Source organism: Rhea americana, unplaced genomic scaffold, assembly GCF_003343005.1.
Source record: "Rhea americana isolate MKP2758 unplaced genomic scaffold, rheAme1 scaffold_51, whole genome shotgun sequence".
Classification (NCBI taxonomy): domain Eukaryota; kingdom Metazoa; phylum Chordata; class Aves; order Rheiformes; family Rheidae; genus Rhea; species Rhea americana.
The window spans coordinates 1362263-1379252 of record NW_028186657.1 but is presented as its reverse complement, the minus strand read 5'-3'; the positions used below and the strand labels follow the sequence as shown (position 1 = coordinate 1379252).

Below are 16990 nucleotides of genomic sequence, written 5' to 3'. Positions count from 1 at the left end.
AACAGTATAGTTCCTGGTCACTTCTGTTCCACAAAGATTATCTGAAATTGGGGTACATGAAGAGTTCTAGGGTGATAAGAGGATGAGAAAATCTGCAATTTGATAAGTGTCTAAGAGTTTGGCCTGGTTTATTTAGCCTAGCAAAGCAGAGAGGAAATGGAGTAAATGCCTGAGAGAAAGGCATTTACTTCAGAGAAGGGGTAGTGCTGGCACAAGTACAAACAGATTTAAAATAACAGTGAATTAATTTAAGCTAGATTTTTTTTTTTTTTTTTTTTTAACATACCAGGAAGTAAACTGCCTACTAGAATAGCAAATACAAGAAATTCAGAGTGCTTTAAATACTAAAGGAGACTGAACTGGTAACAGAGATTTCCCTCCCAGATCTTTGTTTAGCTATTTTTCTGAGTCCCAGGGTGCTCATTTGATTTATTTGGGTGTTGGATTCTGAAGAACAAATAGAAAATACTAATTTGAGTTCAGAAAATTTGTATTGAGCTCTAAGCTTGTAGAAAATTCATTCAGTGAACATCAACTAGGCCTACCTCGATTAGCATGAGCATAATTCTGCTTTTCTACTCAGAACCATATTTACATTTACCAGTTTGAATTTCTTAACTCTCTTAATACAGATCATTAAATATAGCTCAGACCATGATTACAAAGAGCATTTTTCAGTGGCATAGCTACCTTGTGAAGATGCTACACCAATTGCTTGTTCTCTTTTCCATGCCAGTACTTCCACTGTGCCAGTACAAATGTTTTTGTGATCATGTGATGAACAGGATCAAAGTACTGATCCATCTGAAAAAATACCTTTTTATTTTATCCTGGTTATTTTTAATCCAAAGCTGATCCTTGATCTGGTTGCTACATAAATAGTTGTGCCAGTGCAAACTAAGAGGTGACATGAGAGCAAGTTAGGGTTCACTTGAACAGTGTAAGCAGTGCTGTCATACCCTCAGGCCACTCTCAGTCGCTGGGTGGTTTGCAGTCACAGCTAGGCCAGTGATGATGATGATGAAGGTGGAGYCGTTCCAGTCTTCCCTTCCTCCTCTTTTGTATCTCCTGGCATAGGAGATGGCATGGCCTGACGCTCATTTAGCTAGTTCAGGGAGCCAGATCAGCTGACAACTAACGAAACCAGATAAAAAATAATCTTTTTGTGTGGGAGAGAGGGAGTGGAGGAGTGTCATTTTCCACTGTTTTAGCTGCCCAGACCAGACCACAGCAATCCCATTGAGATGGCCCGCGGGGATCGTAAACAGCAGGGCAGCAGAACCACTTCTTGCAGAAGCTCAGTATGAATTATCCTGCTCTCTGGAAACAACCTTTCTGGAGATCCAAACGGACTAAAGGTTTTCTTGATAGGGAGTTTTGGCAGGAAATAAACATGGATTTCCTCTTTGGGAATACTGGATTTCGGGAGGATCTGTGCCTCTCTCCCCTGCTTATGTTCACACCTTCCAGCTTCTGGTAGGATCATTTCCTTGCTGCTTTCTTTAAGCAGATTCTCCCCTTCAGAGTGCCACATCCAAGGCAAGGACAGACTGTACTATGTCACCTGCAGAAGCTGGCTGGAGCATTTCTGTTATATGTTTGGACTCTGTGCAAGAATTAGCTTTTCAGTAATTCAGCCACGTCTTGTTGGTAATTACTTTTCCAGTGCTTATGAGTTTAGAGTAGTAACACCTAGTACTAAATGGATACTTAATAAGGCAAAATTATAATAGGACTCCCATGGAATTACACATTACAGTAACACTAAATGAGTTCATTCTGAATTCATTATGAATGATTACTCTGAATACCAAAGGAATTAATAATCATTAGCCATTTTCTGTGGAGGATTGTTGAATAATTGCCAGATACAGCTGTATTAAGAATTTACAAGCTTTCCTGATCAAGTTTCATTCCAAAAGATTCATTTAAGGGTAACTTTCTTTTCACTGGAGAGTCCCTACTTTTATTCTGAATCCTTTGTTCAATTGCATTCCAATTTTAAAAGCACTTCAAAGATAGTCATCCTAGTTCATTCACTAATGGAATTACTTTCCTTATCTCCATGTTGGCTTTATACAACACGTCTGAAAGGTTAATAAACTTTAAATCATGTTGGGAGACATTCAAGGGCAGGGTAACTCTGACACAACAAAAAGAATGCAAAGGCATTAAATTTATGACTTTGTTAAGTCATAAGGCAAGTTAATTCTGAAAGTAAAGATATCCTAGGCCTTTGATATGGTTCTTGAAAGTTCCCTCTGTTCCTACTGGCATTTGAAGACTCAGCTGTTTTGCGTATCAGAGGTGGCTGACTTGAGAGACAGAGGGAGTAAAGCTTTAGATGAACTTTGAGTATAAGCTACCGCAAGGATTGTACTCCTCTGACAACTTAGTCATGCTATACGTCTACAATAGCCACACAGTTTCCACTCGCAAGCTCTTTTTGCAAGATGAATTCGGAGTGGTGAACACTTCTGCATAACTTGTCATTTTAACTAGTAATTTGATTCCTGCCCACAGTTCTAACAATATGCATCCAAATATAAGTTTTGATGTGTACTGATGTTAGATCAGTGGCTCAGAAAGGTTCAAAGGTAGGTAGGCACAACTGGGAATGCTTCCCTCCCCTTCACCCCTCTCAAATTCATGGGACAAATTAAGGAACAATTTCAGTATTAAAAGCTTGTGCACCAGAAGCCTCACAGAATAAGGCTGTGCCTCTTCCTTGCGTTCTAGCCCCACACAGTAGTTTTCAGTCTAAGTGTGCAAATCCTTATTTATACTTCTCTCTGACCATTGAATCCATTTAGTGTTAGTGGGTTTCACAAATGGCACTCTGCTACAAATAGCATTTGTACGTAAAGTTACATTCATTAAATTGTTAGTATTGAAATCCTAGCTATAGGCAATTTCCACTGTGTTCAGCATTGGGCATTTAATCCAGAATGTTTAATTAAATCTCTGTGAAGCAGCCCAGTGGTTCTACATGTTGATTGCCAGTGTAGCAATAAAAATATATTTTTTTTAAACAAAGGATAATACTATCTGATATTTCAGTGATGTCCTAATCCAGTATTTAGGACATGCATCATCCTGTTGAAATATGCCTCAAAATGAAACATAGGAAGATAATTGGCTACAAACTGATGCGTTTAACATGACTCTTATGAAGCTGATTACATCTAGCTCAGGTGGGAAATTTGTTGCRGTCAGACAGCGAGGAGTCTGGAGACTTAGCTAGGAGTTTCAGCGGTGTCACTAGGCTAATTACAAACCCTAGCATGCTTTAACTGAATTCAGGGAGATTGCGCAGAGGTAAAGGTGGYGCAGACTGTACCAACATGCCGGGTGCTGGAGTGGGCCCGGATGGTTGGCCGCCAGATGGCAGACACCATCTCGTATGGAATAAYGATACTCTGTTTGACCTACATAAAGAACAGCTGCATCTTCCTCTGTTAGAAGATGATAGTGCCAAGTAACTGAAGATAATGGCCACGTTCTGAAAGCTGTTCTCAGCTTTTACACTTGAAGCTTTATATTCTTTTGTCTTACTCCATTACAATTCTTATCTTGGGCCAGGTAAACAACTTTTATTTTTCCTCTGGTCTCAGTTATAGGTATTTAATTCATTTGGATTTGAACTAAGTTTTGTTAAATATAACATAACCGAGCGTGTTTGCAACAGTGTGTAGATGCCTAGGTTATAATAGATGGAATGAATTAAATACATGTAATCCTGTGTATTTTAAAAAGACATGGGTAATCTTAGCTTTTATTTATTTATTTATTTGTTTTAAAGTGGATAATTCTGGAGTTCCCTGTGCTATTTAGTTCTGTGTCCAGCCCACCAAGGATGAAGCATTGCTTGGAAGGTATGCAAAAAGAAAGCAAGCACAACATTACACACTCACAGCCCTGAAGAGGCAGGAAAATCACAAATATTGTAAATGCAAAGTGTAATGATGTCATTAAGTGGATACAATTGTTTAGCTGAAACTGAAAAGAAATCGGATGGCTAGCTTTATTCCTAAACTCCCCTTGGAACTATCATGCAGTAGCAAGGAGTAGCTTTCAACTCCTTGAAGGTGAATAAACTCATAGTGTGTGTGTTAAGACTGACCCACCCAGTCAAGTAGCTATTCTTCTCAAATTTACTGTATGCTGGCTCCATGCTCACCACATTCCCAGTGCAGACAAGCTCAAAGTGTTGTGCGTTGTGTCAATGTCAGCATTTTTATATCACGTTTCAAGAAAGCTATCAGTATAATTTGATCTTACGAAGAGAGATAATGTAAAGAGTCAAGTACAGTTCCTACAATCTGATTATCTCTTTCCTGTTTCAGAGAACTATGGTGTTTGCTTATCTAGTTTGGGTGTTTTCTTATCTAGTTTGATCTGTCCTTCAAGGTCTTTCTGTCTTACAACACCACTGACATTGTCCCCCAATAAGTTTTTTGTAAACAGAACAGTTTATGAGTTGAGTTCATTTACCTTTACTGGGTTTTTCATGCAAAGTTTCTTTCTGGTACACTGAGAGCCTAGTGCAAGACAGAGGCCTTCAGTGCTCAGCTAACCTGAGGACAGCCTCATCAGTCACCCACTCYCAAGAAGCCCAGCTGGGGCCAAACACTGGTTACCTTTCCATAAATGAAACTTGCAGGGCCACATGGAGAAGGCAAGAACCTTAACCTTGAAGATTTGCTGGTAAGTTGTGCTAAACTAGGCAAGATTCTCCCAGTCCAACAGTGGAGCTAGTGTAAAACTCCCTCAGTGTCTGAGCATGATCATTTGTTCAGAGCTCTCGTTGTTTGCCTCTGTTACTAAGGTCTTGTTTATTATAAGGATGCTTAAATCTATTTGCTATCCAATGGATAGCACTATGGATCGGACAATGGATTAATGCCTGCATCTAGGATTTCTTTCTGTCTATGCCACCCATTTACTATATTATAAACKCCGACAAGTCGCTTTTTCTTAGTGTTTCAGCTTTCTTAGGTATAGGAATGTATCATCAACCCCATTCTATAAATGGTATTTTTGAATCTGAGTGAAATTACTAGGGTTTTGGCCTCTATTAGTGACTTAAAGTAGAGTTTACACTGATGTAGCTTAACTAGTCTATACTTAGCCCCTGCATGGCACTAAGACCTGAAGTCTCTCTGCATGCATAAGCACCTCATTGTTTTCCATGCAAAAGCTGTTTTTCTACCTATATACAGGGCCTAAGAATCTGAGTCCAGCTGATAAATGGTGTTTCCACTGATCTGATCCTATACAGTTATTCACTGAGCTCCGCAAGCTTCAGATTAAACAAAATGAGTTTTAATTAAAAAAATAGGTGTCAAATATGATTGCAGACAGATAGAATCATCTTGCAGTCTTTTTTAAAATTAAAGGTACAAAGGAAATATTGGCTGTGAAACAAATTTCTGTTTCTTCCCAGAATTTTACGTATTTGTAACTGTTACAGAAATCTCTAGTAATATACTTTCTTCCCACATCTGTATGTTTTGAATGCTGATCACATAGCACAGAGAATGTTTACAGAGGGAAGGTATATGGTTGTCTTCTATTTCCACTATGGAGACATCCTTTTAATTGCATTCAGACAGCAGCTGGCATGGCTTTTGTGGTGGCATAAACTCCAGCATGATCTAGTCAGCTACTTCCCAGCATGGTACAATTTAAAGATGAGTAAATATGAGGGGACTGAAAGGTGAGGGGTGGGAAGGCAGTAATTCCTAAGACAGACATTTGTTCCATTTTTATTTTACAAACTGACCATGATTTTGTTATGCACGTTCACTTTCTGCATCTGTTCTAGCAAATTGCTTTACTGCCAGGAACATATACCAAAACTAATAATTTTAAAAGGTTGTTATCAACTTCAAAATAAAAAATCATGTCTTCATCTGAAAGTTCTGTGTCTTCTTTTATAAGAAGAGGCATGATTTTGAAGTTACTTTTTTTCTCAGATTTCAGGAGGATAGTAGGTGGAAAAAGAACAGAAACAACATAAATTTCTAACTAATAAGCATGAGGCAAGATCTAATCTCTCACAAAACTGACTTATGATTTTCTGAAGCTTTTTCTGGTCCGAAAATTCTTTTAGTTTAACACTTCCCTTCCTGCCTGATTCAAAACTCTTAATCCACCAGTCAGTTTGTTATTCTGGGATATCTCTCGTTTTTCCTTATGTAGGGAAAAACTCTGAAACTGCAGAAGCATTTTCCTCTTCAAACCTTGCATGCATTCTGTAATCGGTTTAAAAGTTGTGCTATTTAGGGACAGTACAGGCTGCTCCATAACTAAAAAACATCCTTAAAGAAATTAGAAAGTTTTCTTTTCCTTTAGCTGCAGTATGTCCTGACAAATAATGCACTATGTGCATACGTACATGTAACAAATCCATTTAAGAATAATAAAAAAAACCTTAAAAACTGACAGATCCTAATTTAAGGAGTTATGGTTCACACTGGTATGCTGATAGAATACTGTGACAAAACAGTCAGTGCAGGCTGTCTTATTTCTAGCTCCCCTTGAATTTAACGCTAGTATGACATAATCTGCATTATGTCATCAAGATGTAGCCAGGAGGGCCCACATGAGAAAGAGCCTCTAGGAGGCAAGATTCACTAGTCACAGTTCTGTCTTAGCACGGTATAACACTTTGCAGAATATATTTGGGTTACAACGTGTGGGATTTAGAGCACCAACTAACACAATTGACTGTGTAAACTCAAAGACAATGTTATTGGTAACAAAACTGTTAGGATGAAGCAGTGTTTCTAATTTGTAATTTTACAGTAATAATGCAATACCATAACTTACAATATTTGATGTTTTCCTGAAATTCCATCCCAGGAAGTTATTTGTAAACATTAAGGAATTCCATCTGAGATTTACACAGGGTTGTTAGACCTGTTGTATGACCTTCTCTGTCGGGTGTGTCAGACACAGTGAAGTATGGATAAGTTTATTAGTTAGAAATAAATTAATGTATTCTGTATAATCATTTTTGTAACAAGTACAGGATGCAGAGTAGTGGTGARGTTTGGTAGACCTTTGTTTTCCATGTTTTAAATCACTCCACTTACACTTCTGTTCTTCCTTTGATCAATTTCTTGACTTTTAGATAGATACCTTCTTACATTAGCATTAAAATACTTGCTTTTAAGAAAAGCAGACAACTTTATATATAGCTGAATTTATTTGGAAGCTGTGATACATTTCTTCTTACTTTTACTGGGTAAAAGTAGATTTTCAGCTGCTTCCCAAATTTATTATTTTAATTAACAAAATAAAATTCCAGTACTGTGACAGTATTTGCAKGTAAATCCTAGGAAGGGTTTTATTCAGATGAAAACTTGTTGGTCTATATCCTCAACCAATGGAGCAATTTAAAATATACAGCAGCTGGGGATTTCCTATGCTACTGTCTCTACATGACAAATGATTTGTTCAGCATAGGACATCTCCCCTGTGTATTCTAAATTACCCAGCAGACTCCCTGACTTTTACTATATATTTACCTTACACAAATCAGAGCCGATTCTGCTTTTCCAAAGTAAGTATATTCTTTGTGCTTTGCGCAAAGATTTGCTGAAAATATGAAACACTGTCTCCTGATACTAAAGATAAGGGAAGATGGTACCATGCACTATTCTAGCATACTTCATCCAACTAGTACAAAATATTTTGCAATTTTTTTCCCCATGTAGAGATAAGATATACGCAGGTGTAATAATTTCCTCAGAACCTTGGTATTGCTCAGGTCCTCACAGGGTTACTTAAGAATCTGTGCACTTGCCTCTTATTTTCATATTTTAACTAATATAGGATCTTCTTACAGATATAGCAAGGTTGTGATCAGGTCACTGCTTTGAGGCTGTTTTTTCTATACTTCTTTGTAAAAGCTTTTACCTTTATTCCATACTGTGTGCAAATCACTAGAATCTTTGAGTTATACATAATTATTTAAATACGCATTAAAACTAAACCCCAGCATTTGTCTTTCATTTCTGCTTATCTACAAATTACTGACAAGGATCTATAATTGAATTATAACCTTAACTTTCATACAGGTCAATRCCATCCATGTTAGTGACTCATATATAGATCATAAAAGTACATTTCCAAGAGGTGTGGAGTATAGGTGGGCTGAACAGCTTGGGCTGCTTTATAAAACGAGAGCCTTGGGCCATTTGCACTTACCTTTTCTTTGTCCCAATAGCTCTTCTGCTCTACCAGGCATATCGCCAGGACAACATGGCATTCACAGGCAAATACGAAGTAGAAAGTGATGAGAACTATGATGACTTCATGAGGAAGATTGGTAAGTATGTCCTAGAGAGTAAGTCTTAATGATTATAAATTAGTTTAAAATACTTAAAAAGGGGGCTGAAGAGGGCAGGGAGGTGACTTTGTCCTAAACTATACTGGGATCAACAGAGGAGCTGAGACTAGTAAGAGTGTTCTGCACTTCGGCAAGGACAGTCATGTTTCACCTTTATAACAAGGAGCACTGTCAGCCATGGGAAATGGCCCTGTTCTGCAGAAATAGTACTCCTTTTCAGGGGCAACAGAATGAAGGATTGAGATATTTGCAGTTTAAGGATCACGAAGGAAAAAAAAAAMCACTTCAACCATCAATTTCTGAGAAAAATTACCTTTAGTATGCTTCAAGTATAGTTAGTAGGTTATTAGATTTGATAAATTGCGTGTTTTTATTGATTAAGGTATCCCCAGTGACATAATGGAAAAGGGAAGGAATTTCAAAATAGTCTCCGAGGTGGTACAGAATGGAAATSAATTCACCTGGTCACAGCATTATCCAGGAGGCCACTCCATGACCAACAAATTCACAATTGGCGAGGAAGCAGATTTGGAGACAATGAGTGGTAAAAAGTTTAAGGTAAATTAATTAGTCTCAAGTTATTATTTCTTAATTTAAGGGGGGGGGAAGTCAAGGCACTCAGGAACTTCTTCCTTACCTTGTTTTTGTGTCTATTTGCCATAGCTTTTTCTATTTGTCATGGTTTAGAAGTGTGTATATTTTTTCTTTTCCTGAATGTCTCTAGCAAAATATAAATCTAATTTTAGAGAGCTAGATCTTCAGCACTGCATGTAGTAATAAAGAATGAAGGTAGTGACAAGAATCTACTGGTGTCATGGCTCAAGCAAACATAATGCTCATTAAAATTCCAAAGAACTGGTTGACAGCTGTCCTCTTTGTCCAGCACCATACAGCAAGTGAAGCATGCCTGTGCCTAACAGTARTGCTCATATTTAAGTCACCTGTGCCTGAACCTGAAGGAAAAGGCTGTAGAAAGTGAAGAGAAAAATATCTCTTCATCCTTCCTATTAGAAATATGGATCAATTTGCAACTTAAGGAGCCTCTAGTGATGAGGCAACTTACCTGATGTTTTCATACTTAATGAATCATAAGACTTAATTTTTTCCTGTCATGACCAAAACCTGCTTACAGGAGCAGCATTAAGGTTGCTTTACTCCATTAAATCTGCTTAAAAGGATCAGACAGTTGGGAAAGCTAAACTCAGCATTTGCGAGGTGTCTAGAACCCTACAACAGATCACCGAATAAATCATAGAATCAGTAAGGTTGGAAGGGACCTCTGGAGATCAYCTAGTCCAACCTCCCTGCTCAGCACAGTCACCTAGAGCAAGTCAGACAGGGTTGCATCCAGGCGGGCCTTGAAGATCTCCAGAGAAGGAGACTCCACAACCTATCTGGACAACCTGTGCAAGTGCTCCGTCACTCTCACAGGGAAGAAATTCCCCCTCACGGTCAGGCAGAACTGCCTGTGCTTCAATTTCTGCCCATTGCCTCTTGTCCTGTCACATGGGGCGACTGAAGAGAGTTTGGCCCCCGACACCCTCCCTTCAGGTACTTGKACACATKGGTAAGATCCYCCCTCAGTCTTCTCTTCCCCAGGCTGAAGAGGCCCAGCTCTCACAGCCGCTCCTCATAGGGCAGATGCTCCAGCCCTCTGATCATCTTCRTAGCCCTACGCTGGACTCTCTCCAGTAGCTCCATGTCTCTCTTGTGCTGAGGAGCAATACTTCATACATAGTGATGAGACAGGAAAACTAGCAATTGCAATAGGAACTGTGGCAAACAGAGAAGCAATTGCACTTCATGATTCCCGTACTGCCCCTTTAGTTACATCTTTCTGACAAAGAAAAGGAAAAAAAATATATGCATGTCTCTGGTTTTGAGAAATCTTTGTGAAATTTAACATATAGAAAGAGATACAATTTTATTTAGTCTACTTATTACAAACTTTACTTTTTTTAAAATATTAAAAATTCCATCCTCTTCTTTGTGCCCCTGGGCACTTCAGCAATCTGAAGTATATTATGTAGCCAAAGATGGAGGCAGAGTAAATGACTCCCAATAGAGGAAACACTGCCTTTTAGTGTACTGCCACTGAAGAGCTCATAAATTAGTAAGGTGATTTCCGTATATGTGGTAAAAATACACATTCATCTCTTCATTTTTTAAAATTTTTTCATGGTATGACTGGCTAATCTCTGTATGACTGAAAGCATAGGCAAGACTGATTTTGAGATGGAACTGTGTAGTTTGTTTTGGCTGTCAGATGAACTGTAGTAGTATTTATGAACTTTATAYATTAGCATCCTAGTGTATTCCTCACATAGAAAAGTAGGTGGCGCATACTCTAATATAAAGAAGTGACTGCAGACTGTGCAGTCATGTTCGTCTACATTTAAATGAGCTAGGTGAATCCTAAGTTCTTTTCATACCCATAAGTATGAAAGTGAGGATCTAGACTAAAGATTCATGTTACTGGTCTGATGACTTTTGCGCTGCAAGAACATTAAACATCTGATGTGTACAGTGCATCTGAGAATATAGATACCAGTAAGTCCAAAGAACATAAAACCTTTCTCTATTACAGGCAACTGTTAAAATGGAAGATGGCAAAATAGTAGCGGATTTTCCCAACTATCATCATACAGCAGAGATTTCTGGAGGAAAACTGGTAGAGGTGGGTTCTCAAATATCCAGATTATTTTAAAGGATCTTAAGATGAGCAGCCCTGAACTTTGAGTGTATACCTTTAGGAAANAAAAAAAAAAAAAAAAAAAGCAAGGCTGTTAGCTAAACTCAGTCTAGACAATCCTGTAAAATATTGGCTAGTTTAATCCAAAATGCAGTGAAATTTTTTTTGTCATATGTTTATAATGGCTTTGTAATGTATCGGATATCTTAGGCACAGACACACAGTTTTACAGCTGTAAGAGATTGGAGTGTCTAGTCTGAAATATTGCCAGTGTCTTTATCTTTGACTGCATTCATTATGCATATGCCTCAGGAACAGAAAAAAAATAGACAAAAAACTTAACTTGCTACTTAATAACTTTTTATAAAACTTCATGAATTCTGTTTAATTTCTGGAAAACTATCTTGCTAAATCCTAAMAGAATGTTAGAGCTTGGCTGGTTAGAGGAGGTTAGAGGAGGAGTGTTAGAAGAAGAAGTTGGACTTCAAATAGCAACCTCTTGTCAACAATAAACTCATACAGCTTTGGAAGATTACCAAAACTACAACAATACTTACTAAAGCTTGTAGAAGAGATGGATATCTTCCCAAGTTGTGAGTTATGTGTGTGCTAGTGACATACATCTGGGTGTTTCTTCAGCAGAGACAACCCATAAGCAAACTACTCTTGAATTAAGAAAGGATTCTCACCATCACTGTCACTTTTTTTGAAGATCAACCAAGCGATTATCTCACTTGTCTTAAAAAGAARCATACCCAATAATATCTTGGAGTTAGTGAAAGCCAAGTCCAATACAGAATACATTTAAGCTATCCATAATTCCCTGTTTAGAAATTATGCTTCTTTGTCATACAGGAATATTCTTGCACAGTATATTTCAGAATAGATCAGGACACTTACCAAACAGTAAGTCTTGCTTCATTAAAGAGTAGGTTCTGTGAGCTAGTTACCATATCTTTTCATTTTTGGCACTGAAGCTCCAACTCTGTTCAGCCATATTTTGGTTTGTTCTTTATTCCAGATTTCTACTGCTGGTGGTGTAACCTACAAAAGATACAGCAAAAAGATTGCTTAATGCAGTAAAGCCAGTCTTCCAGTGCACTGAGAAATAAGCAACAATACAAATTAATAAAATACAGTTCTAATCTCTGTCTTTGCATTACAAACATGAATTCTTTTTCGGAGGAATATTATTCCCAACGTTGATACTTAGTCAATTCCTAAAGATCGTATAAAAAAAAAGCCTCATAAAAATCACAAGACACAAAGAGCATTTAGTGATGTTGCTCTAGTCCAAATGTTTCAGGATGTAATTCATGCTTGGCATACTCAAATGTTGTCTACCAACTACTTAATAGGTCTCTCCAGCTTTGGACTAGAGCCTATTAGAGAATAGGACAATATTCTGCGCAAGACATAGATCAAAAGGTAACATCTGCGGAAAGTCTTTTACCTTATTGCTGGTCACATGGCAGAAATTCAGAAGCTTCAAAACAAATAAAATTGGTTAACCACTGCTTAAAACATGTACATTTATCAGTTATAAAGCATTGATTTTCTCAGAGTACTGCTATCATGGTTACCTTGTTCTCATCAGTCTGTTCTCTTAACCCAAGTACTTGGGAGACATTTAAGGTTTTGCAAACTGGTTCTTGGGGAGAGGTAGGAGTCTGTTACTCCTTTAATGCAATCTTGCTTATTTGCAAAGAATGCCTATGAAAAACTCTTTTCTTGAGCATAGTAAGAATTAAAGAGACATACTTCTTGGGTTCATAGTTCCAAAACATTTCTAGCCAGTATCTAGTCCATAAAAATTTTCCTTCTCAGAGACCCAATGTAAAGTGYTTTTTTCAACTTTCTCTTGCCTTCTGGATACTTGATCTAGCTAATTCCAAACACCATTTGCTAATCAGCAACTAGCCCAGGGCATATGTCTTGTGTGTACAGAAATTCATTTTCTGGTAGGCCATGTACATGACTAATAATCCCAATCATTTTGGGTATCTTGATTTAAAAAGGGCATTTTTTCTGTTTCTTCTCAATAGAGATAAGGTTTCATACAGGCTCTGTCAGTCACTAGTTTACCAGAACAGGCTGCACATAGTTTATGTGCAAGTGTTGCTCAGTGTGTTGTTTCCCAATACTGTTTAAAAGCGTGGTGCTGAACCATAAATTGGAGAAGCATGAGTCCAATTTRAAACCCCTTCAATCTTAGAACATTCTTTTGATACATACAACAAATACATCTTCTAATTTAACAAAATTTTGTTGAAATTAAATCTGTTCAGTCATACTGGTGAACAACATAAGCGCTACTAATTTTTTGTTCTTGCTCTGTCAACAAGAACACTCTCTTTGGATTCTATTTTCCCTACCTGTAGTCTTGATTTTGTTGAAAGCAACACTGAGCAAAACTGTCAAAATAAATCACCATCACAACATCCCAGGGCTGCAAAGTCAGCCCTTTAGTATAGGTCCTCTGGAGTACACACTGAGACGTTCTGCCAGCTGCACAGACTTTTGCTTAATTTCACAGATAGCTGTCTGAAAACTTAGAACAATGTTGTAAACCCCAGTGGAAAGTCCTTTGGCAGACCATGATTAATGATTTCAGTTTTTTATGCATTTCAGTGTCAGCTAACTCTCTGTTATCAGAGGGAAATAGAAGAGTCATCAGAACCACAAAATAAAGCCTCTGTTTTGAAGTTATTGAAGTTTGTGCAGGAAGGGAAACAACCTCTATCATAGTGATTCTAAATGACTGGAAATCATAAGATACTTTGGGTAAAATATAGAACTTAAAAATACAAGAAATGCATTAAATTTAGACACATGCACAAAAATGTATTTGCTAAGTAAGTGGACCAAGCTATGGAAGAGGTAAGAAGTGTCTTACTACATCAAACATCTCAATGGAAAGTTGGATTGACACGGAATGCTCTTACACTCATTGGTAAGTCAGTATGTTTTCTTCAGAGAATTTTTGAACAAAAAAAMCCCCAGTGTATCTGACTACTCATGCTGGCCCTAAACAAACTAGTGTTAACAATATCAAAAGGGATTTAGTTTTAAAAAGGTGGGGGGGAGGGAAGTATTTTTGTTTTATCTGCACATCCAATTAACAGGTCATAGCTAGCTGAACAGAGAAGTAAGCATTCCTCATTCTCACTCTATTAGTCATAGCTTTCATCCACTTATTTTTTCCATTAGTCTTCTCAAAGATTGGACTGTTTTGTCTAAACCAAGTGTACCCATAAGAATCTGCTCCAAAGGGGAAGCTGTTGATACCTGGTGATCCACTGCTTTGAAAATGAAACAGAAGCAACCAAATGCCATTAATTCCAGTTCTAAAAGTGATTACATTCAGTGTTATGTAATTTGACTGGCACTTTTTTTCTTTTGCATTCTGTATCCAATAAAGTAGTTATTGCCATTAGACAGACCAAAAACTTTAAAAAAAAGAATGGGATTTTATCTGGACACTCTAGAAAATATTATACTCTGCTACAAATCCAGTTCTACAACTTTCAAATTCAAAAACAGGAAAGGAACACATTAGCATGAAGGGTCGTTTATTGTCACCAAGCTTTCACTGCTGAAAGCATTAGCAATTATGTTCTATTTTCTAACAAAGCTATATGAAGAGAACATTTAAAACATGATGATAACATGTTGCAGGAAATACATTAGTAATGCATGGACTTTTATGCTGTTTTTTTAATTGAAATCCACACATTGTTACCAAGCAATGATGGTAGCCAACATGAAAGTTTATGAATTCAGCACTCTTGATGCTTTCATGGTTTCATCTAGACAACTACTAAATGCAATAATCCAGCAAAACCTACATGCATTTTGTGCTGCATAACAAGTTCTTCTATTCCTAAAATAACTGTTGTTCATGACTGAAGATCTGCTGCTGCTCTAAAAGGGCAAACAAAAGCCGTATGTGTTGTTCTGGGAGCTTGATGTTTACTATCTAGGCATCCTAAGCGACCGATTTATGATATTCCGAAAGCTACAATCTACCATTTACTTTGCCTTCTGAAGAGTTGCCCCTCTGTTGTCTGTTCGGAATAAGGCAGATGTGGTAAACATTTTCACTGAGGAAGGCAAATTCAGYTCCTAAATTCTAAGTGAACACCGAAACATCAAGGAGTACAAGGCCCTCCTAGAGGYTGTGAGCCATTCAGGAAGATCGTAGTAACACACAAGAGGAAGGAGGAGAGGAATCTGAATAAATACTAGAAAAGCTTTRCTGCCAATTTGCTCTGCCCAGTGAAGGTCTTGTAATGTGCTGAAGAAAAATAAGAAACCGCTGTTGCCTGAACAGCGTAATATATCCCACAAAAAAAGACTTGATAAAACAGAAGGATCAAACTCTATTTGCAAAGTAGCCAAAGCTACTAAGTTGTGACTTTCTTACAAAATGGAGGTTATATTTCTCCTTGTTTAAATCAGCAAGCTACAGCTCTAAGATCTTTAAACAAGTTCATTTTAATCTTTGAAGCCCAATCAACATCAGAAGACCTTTTTCTACCTACATCCCTACTGGGCCTCCTGTCAGGACTCATTATTACCATTTTTTATATTAACATCAGCTTTCTCATTTGCTTGGTTACCTCTGCAACTCCCTTGCACCTAGGGAGGTTACGTATCCTGTTTTGTAAATTAAGCTTCTCTCTTTCCATTCCCACCCAGATCTCTAAATTTGCTTACGCAGCAGCTTTTATTATTTCATATAAAGTCTGCCAGAAACATTAAAGCATTCAGAAGAGGATGTTTGATCAAAGCAATATTAGGTCAGCTTTAAGTTCTCAGAAGTCTTGTCCATCAGCAGCAGCAATTGAACATTATCGATTGCTTTAAACTTTATCAATATGCAAAAACTTTATCAATAAGCAAAGCCACAAGCAGAATGCAGAGAAGTCAAGGGACAATTCTTGTGCAGAACATGCAGTCACCAGAAGGTTGAATATACAAACACACACTCTCCTATTTAGTCTTTTCATCTCAAAGTAAGATGGCACCTCTTAAGAAATACTGGCCAYATAAGATATGTTCTGCTATGTCCTGCATATTTTCCACCTATCTGGATCTTTAGCTGTCGCCCCAGCTCGCTTTATACTTCCTTATATACCAACATTTAAACTTGGAATAGGACCTCACTTCCTCTGCAGTGACCAGCTTCCTGACATTCCTAATCCTTCAGTTTGACAAAGACTTTCCATGACATTAATCCTAGTATTCTTCTGTTGTGTAAAACACTAGGTTCTTAAATTACGTATTTTTAAGATGTAGACATATACTCTTTGTTAGTTCTTAAAAAATAAGGAAAAACACTATAAAATTAAGAAGGGCAGTTTTATGTTTATTTATTGGAACTTTCATTGGGAACTTCACGAGTATTTTCACAATTAAGTGTAATATGAGTCCAAAGTGCAACATGGCACATAACCTGTATTATAAAGGTGATAAAAACAAAAGAAAAAACGTGCAACACTACTGCAACATGCATGTGGTTTTGTCTGTTGAATGACAAATTAAAAAAACAAATACACTAAAGCCTTCTGAAAATAAAGTTCAGTATAAATACAAACCCAGCAAATAAACAATGAACTAAATTCTCTAAACTTCTAGACTCATCTCTGAAGAGCACTGCCTCTTCCCTTAATTTGCATTTTTTTTTAAAAAAAGAAAAATGAAACATTTCAAAAAAATTCTTCTAGCCTGCTGCTTGGAAGAAATGTATTACCACCATACCAAAGCTGCATTCTGGGCAGACAGTTACCACACATTAGCATGCAGGCTAATTTTTTCCCCTCAACCATAAAATACAGTTTTCTAAAATACAATTTAAAACAGCACTGACTGACATGYGACTTTGAAAACTTGCCTCAAGTCAGTAAAGCATATTGCACATTACCTGTATTGCTGTC

At 37.4% G+C, this 16990-nt stretch overlaps 1 protein-coding gene across 8 annotated transcripts in view; it reads left to right on the top strand.

Moving 5' to 3' along the window:
• FABP6 (fatty acid binding protein 6) overlaps positions 1 to 12559 on the top strand; it is a 42610-nt gene extending 30051 nt beyond the window's left edge. For 4 of the 8 annotated variants that reach the window (XM_085317878.1, XM_085317875.1, XM_085317877.1 and 1 more), the window contains exons 2-5: positions 8237 to 8338; positions 8742 to 8917; positions 10947 to 11036; positions 12073 to 12559. In XM_085317878.1, the coding sequence (XP_085174004.1) occupies positions 8272 to 8338; positions 8742 to 8917; positions 10947 to 11036; positions 12073 to 12126 (387 nt within the window). In that variant the 5' untranslated portion in view covers positions 8237 to 8271 and the 3' untranslated portion in view covers positions 12127 to 12559. Of the gene's footprint in view, positions 1 to 3802; positions 3876 to 8236; positions 8339 to 8741; positions 8918 to 10946; positions 11037 to 12072 lie in introns of all 8 variants that reach the window. The other 4 variants (XM_085317874.1, XM_085317879.1, XM_085317880.1 and 1 more) reach the window with 2 other exon arrangements.
• Positions 12560 to 16990: the final 4431 nt, after the last annotated feature.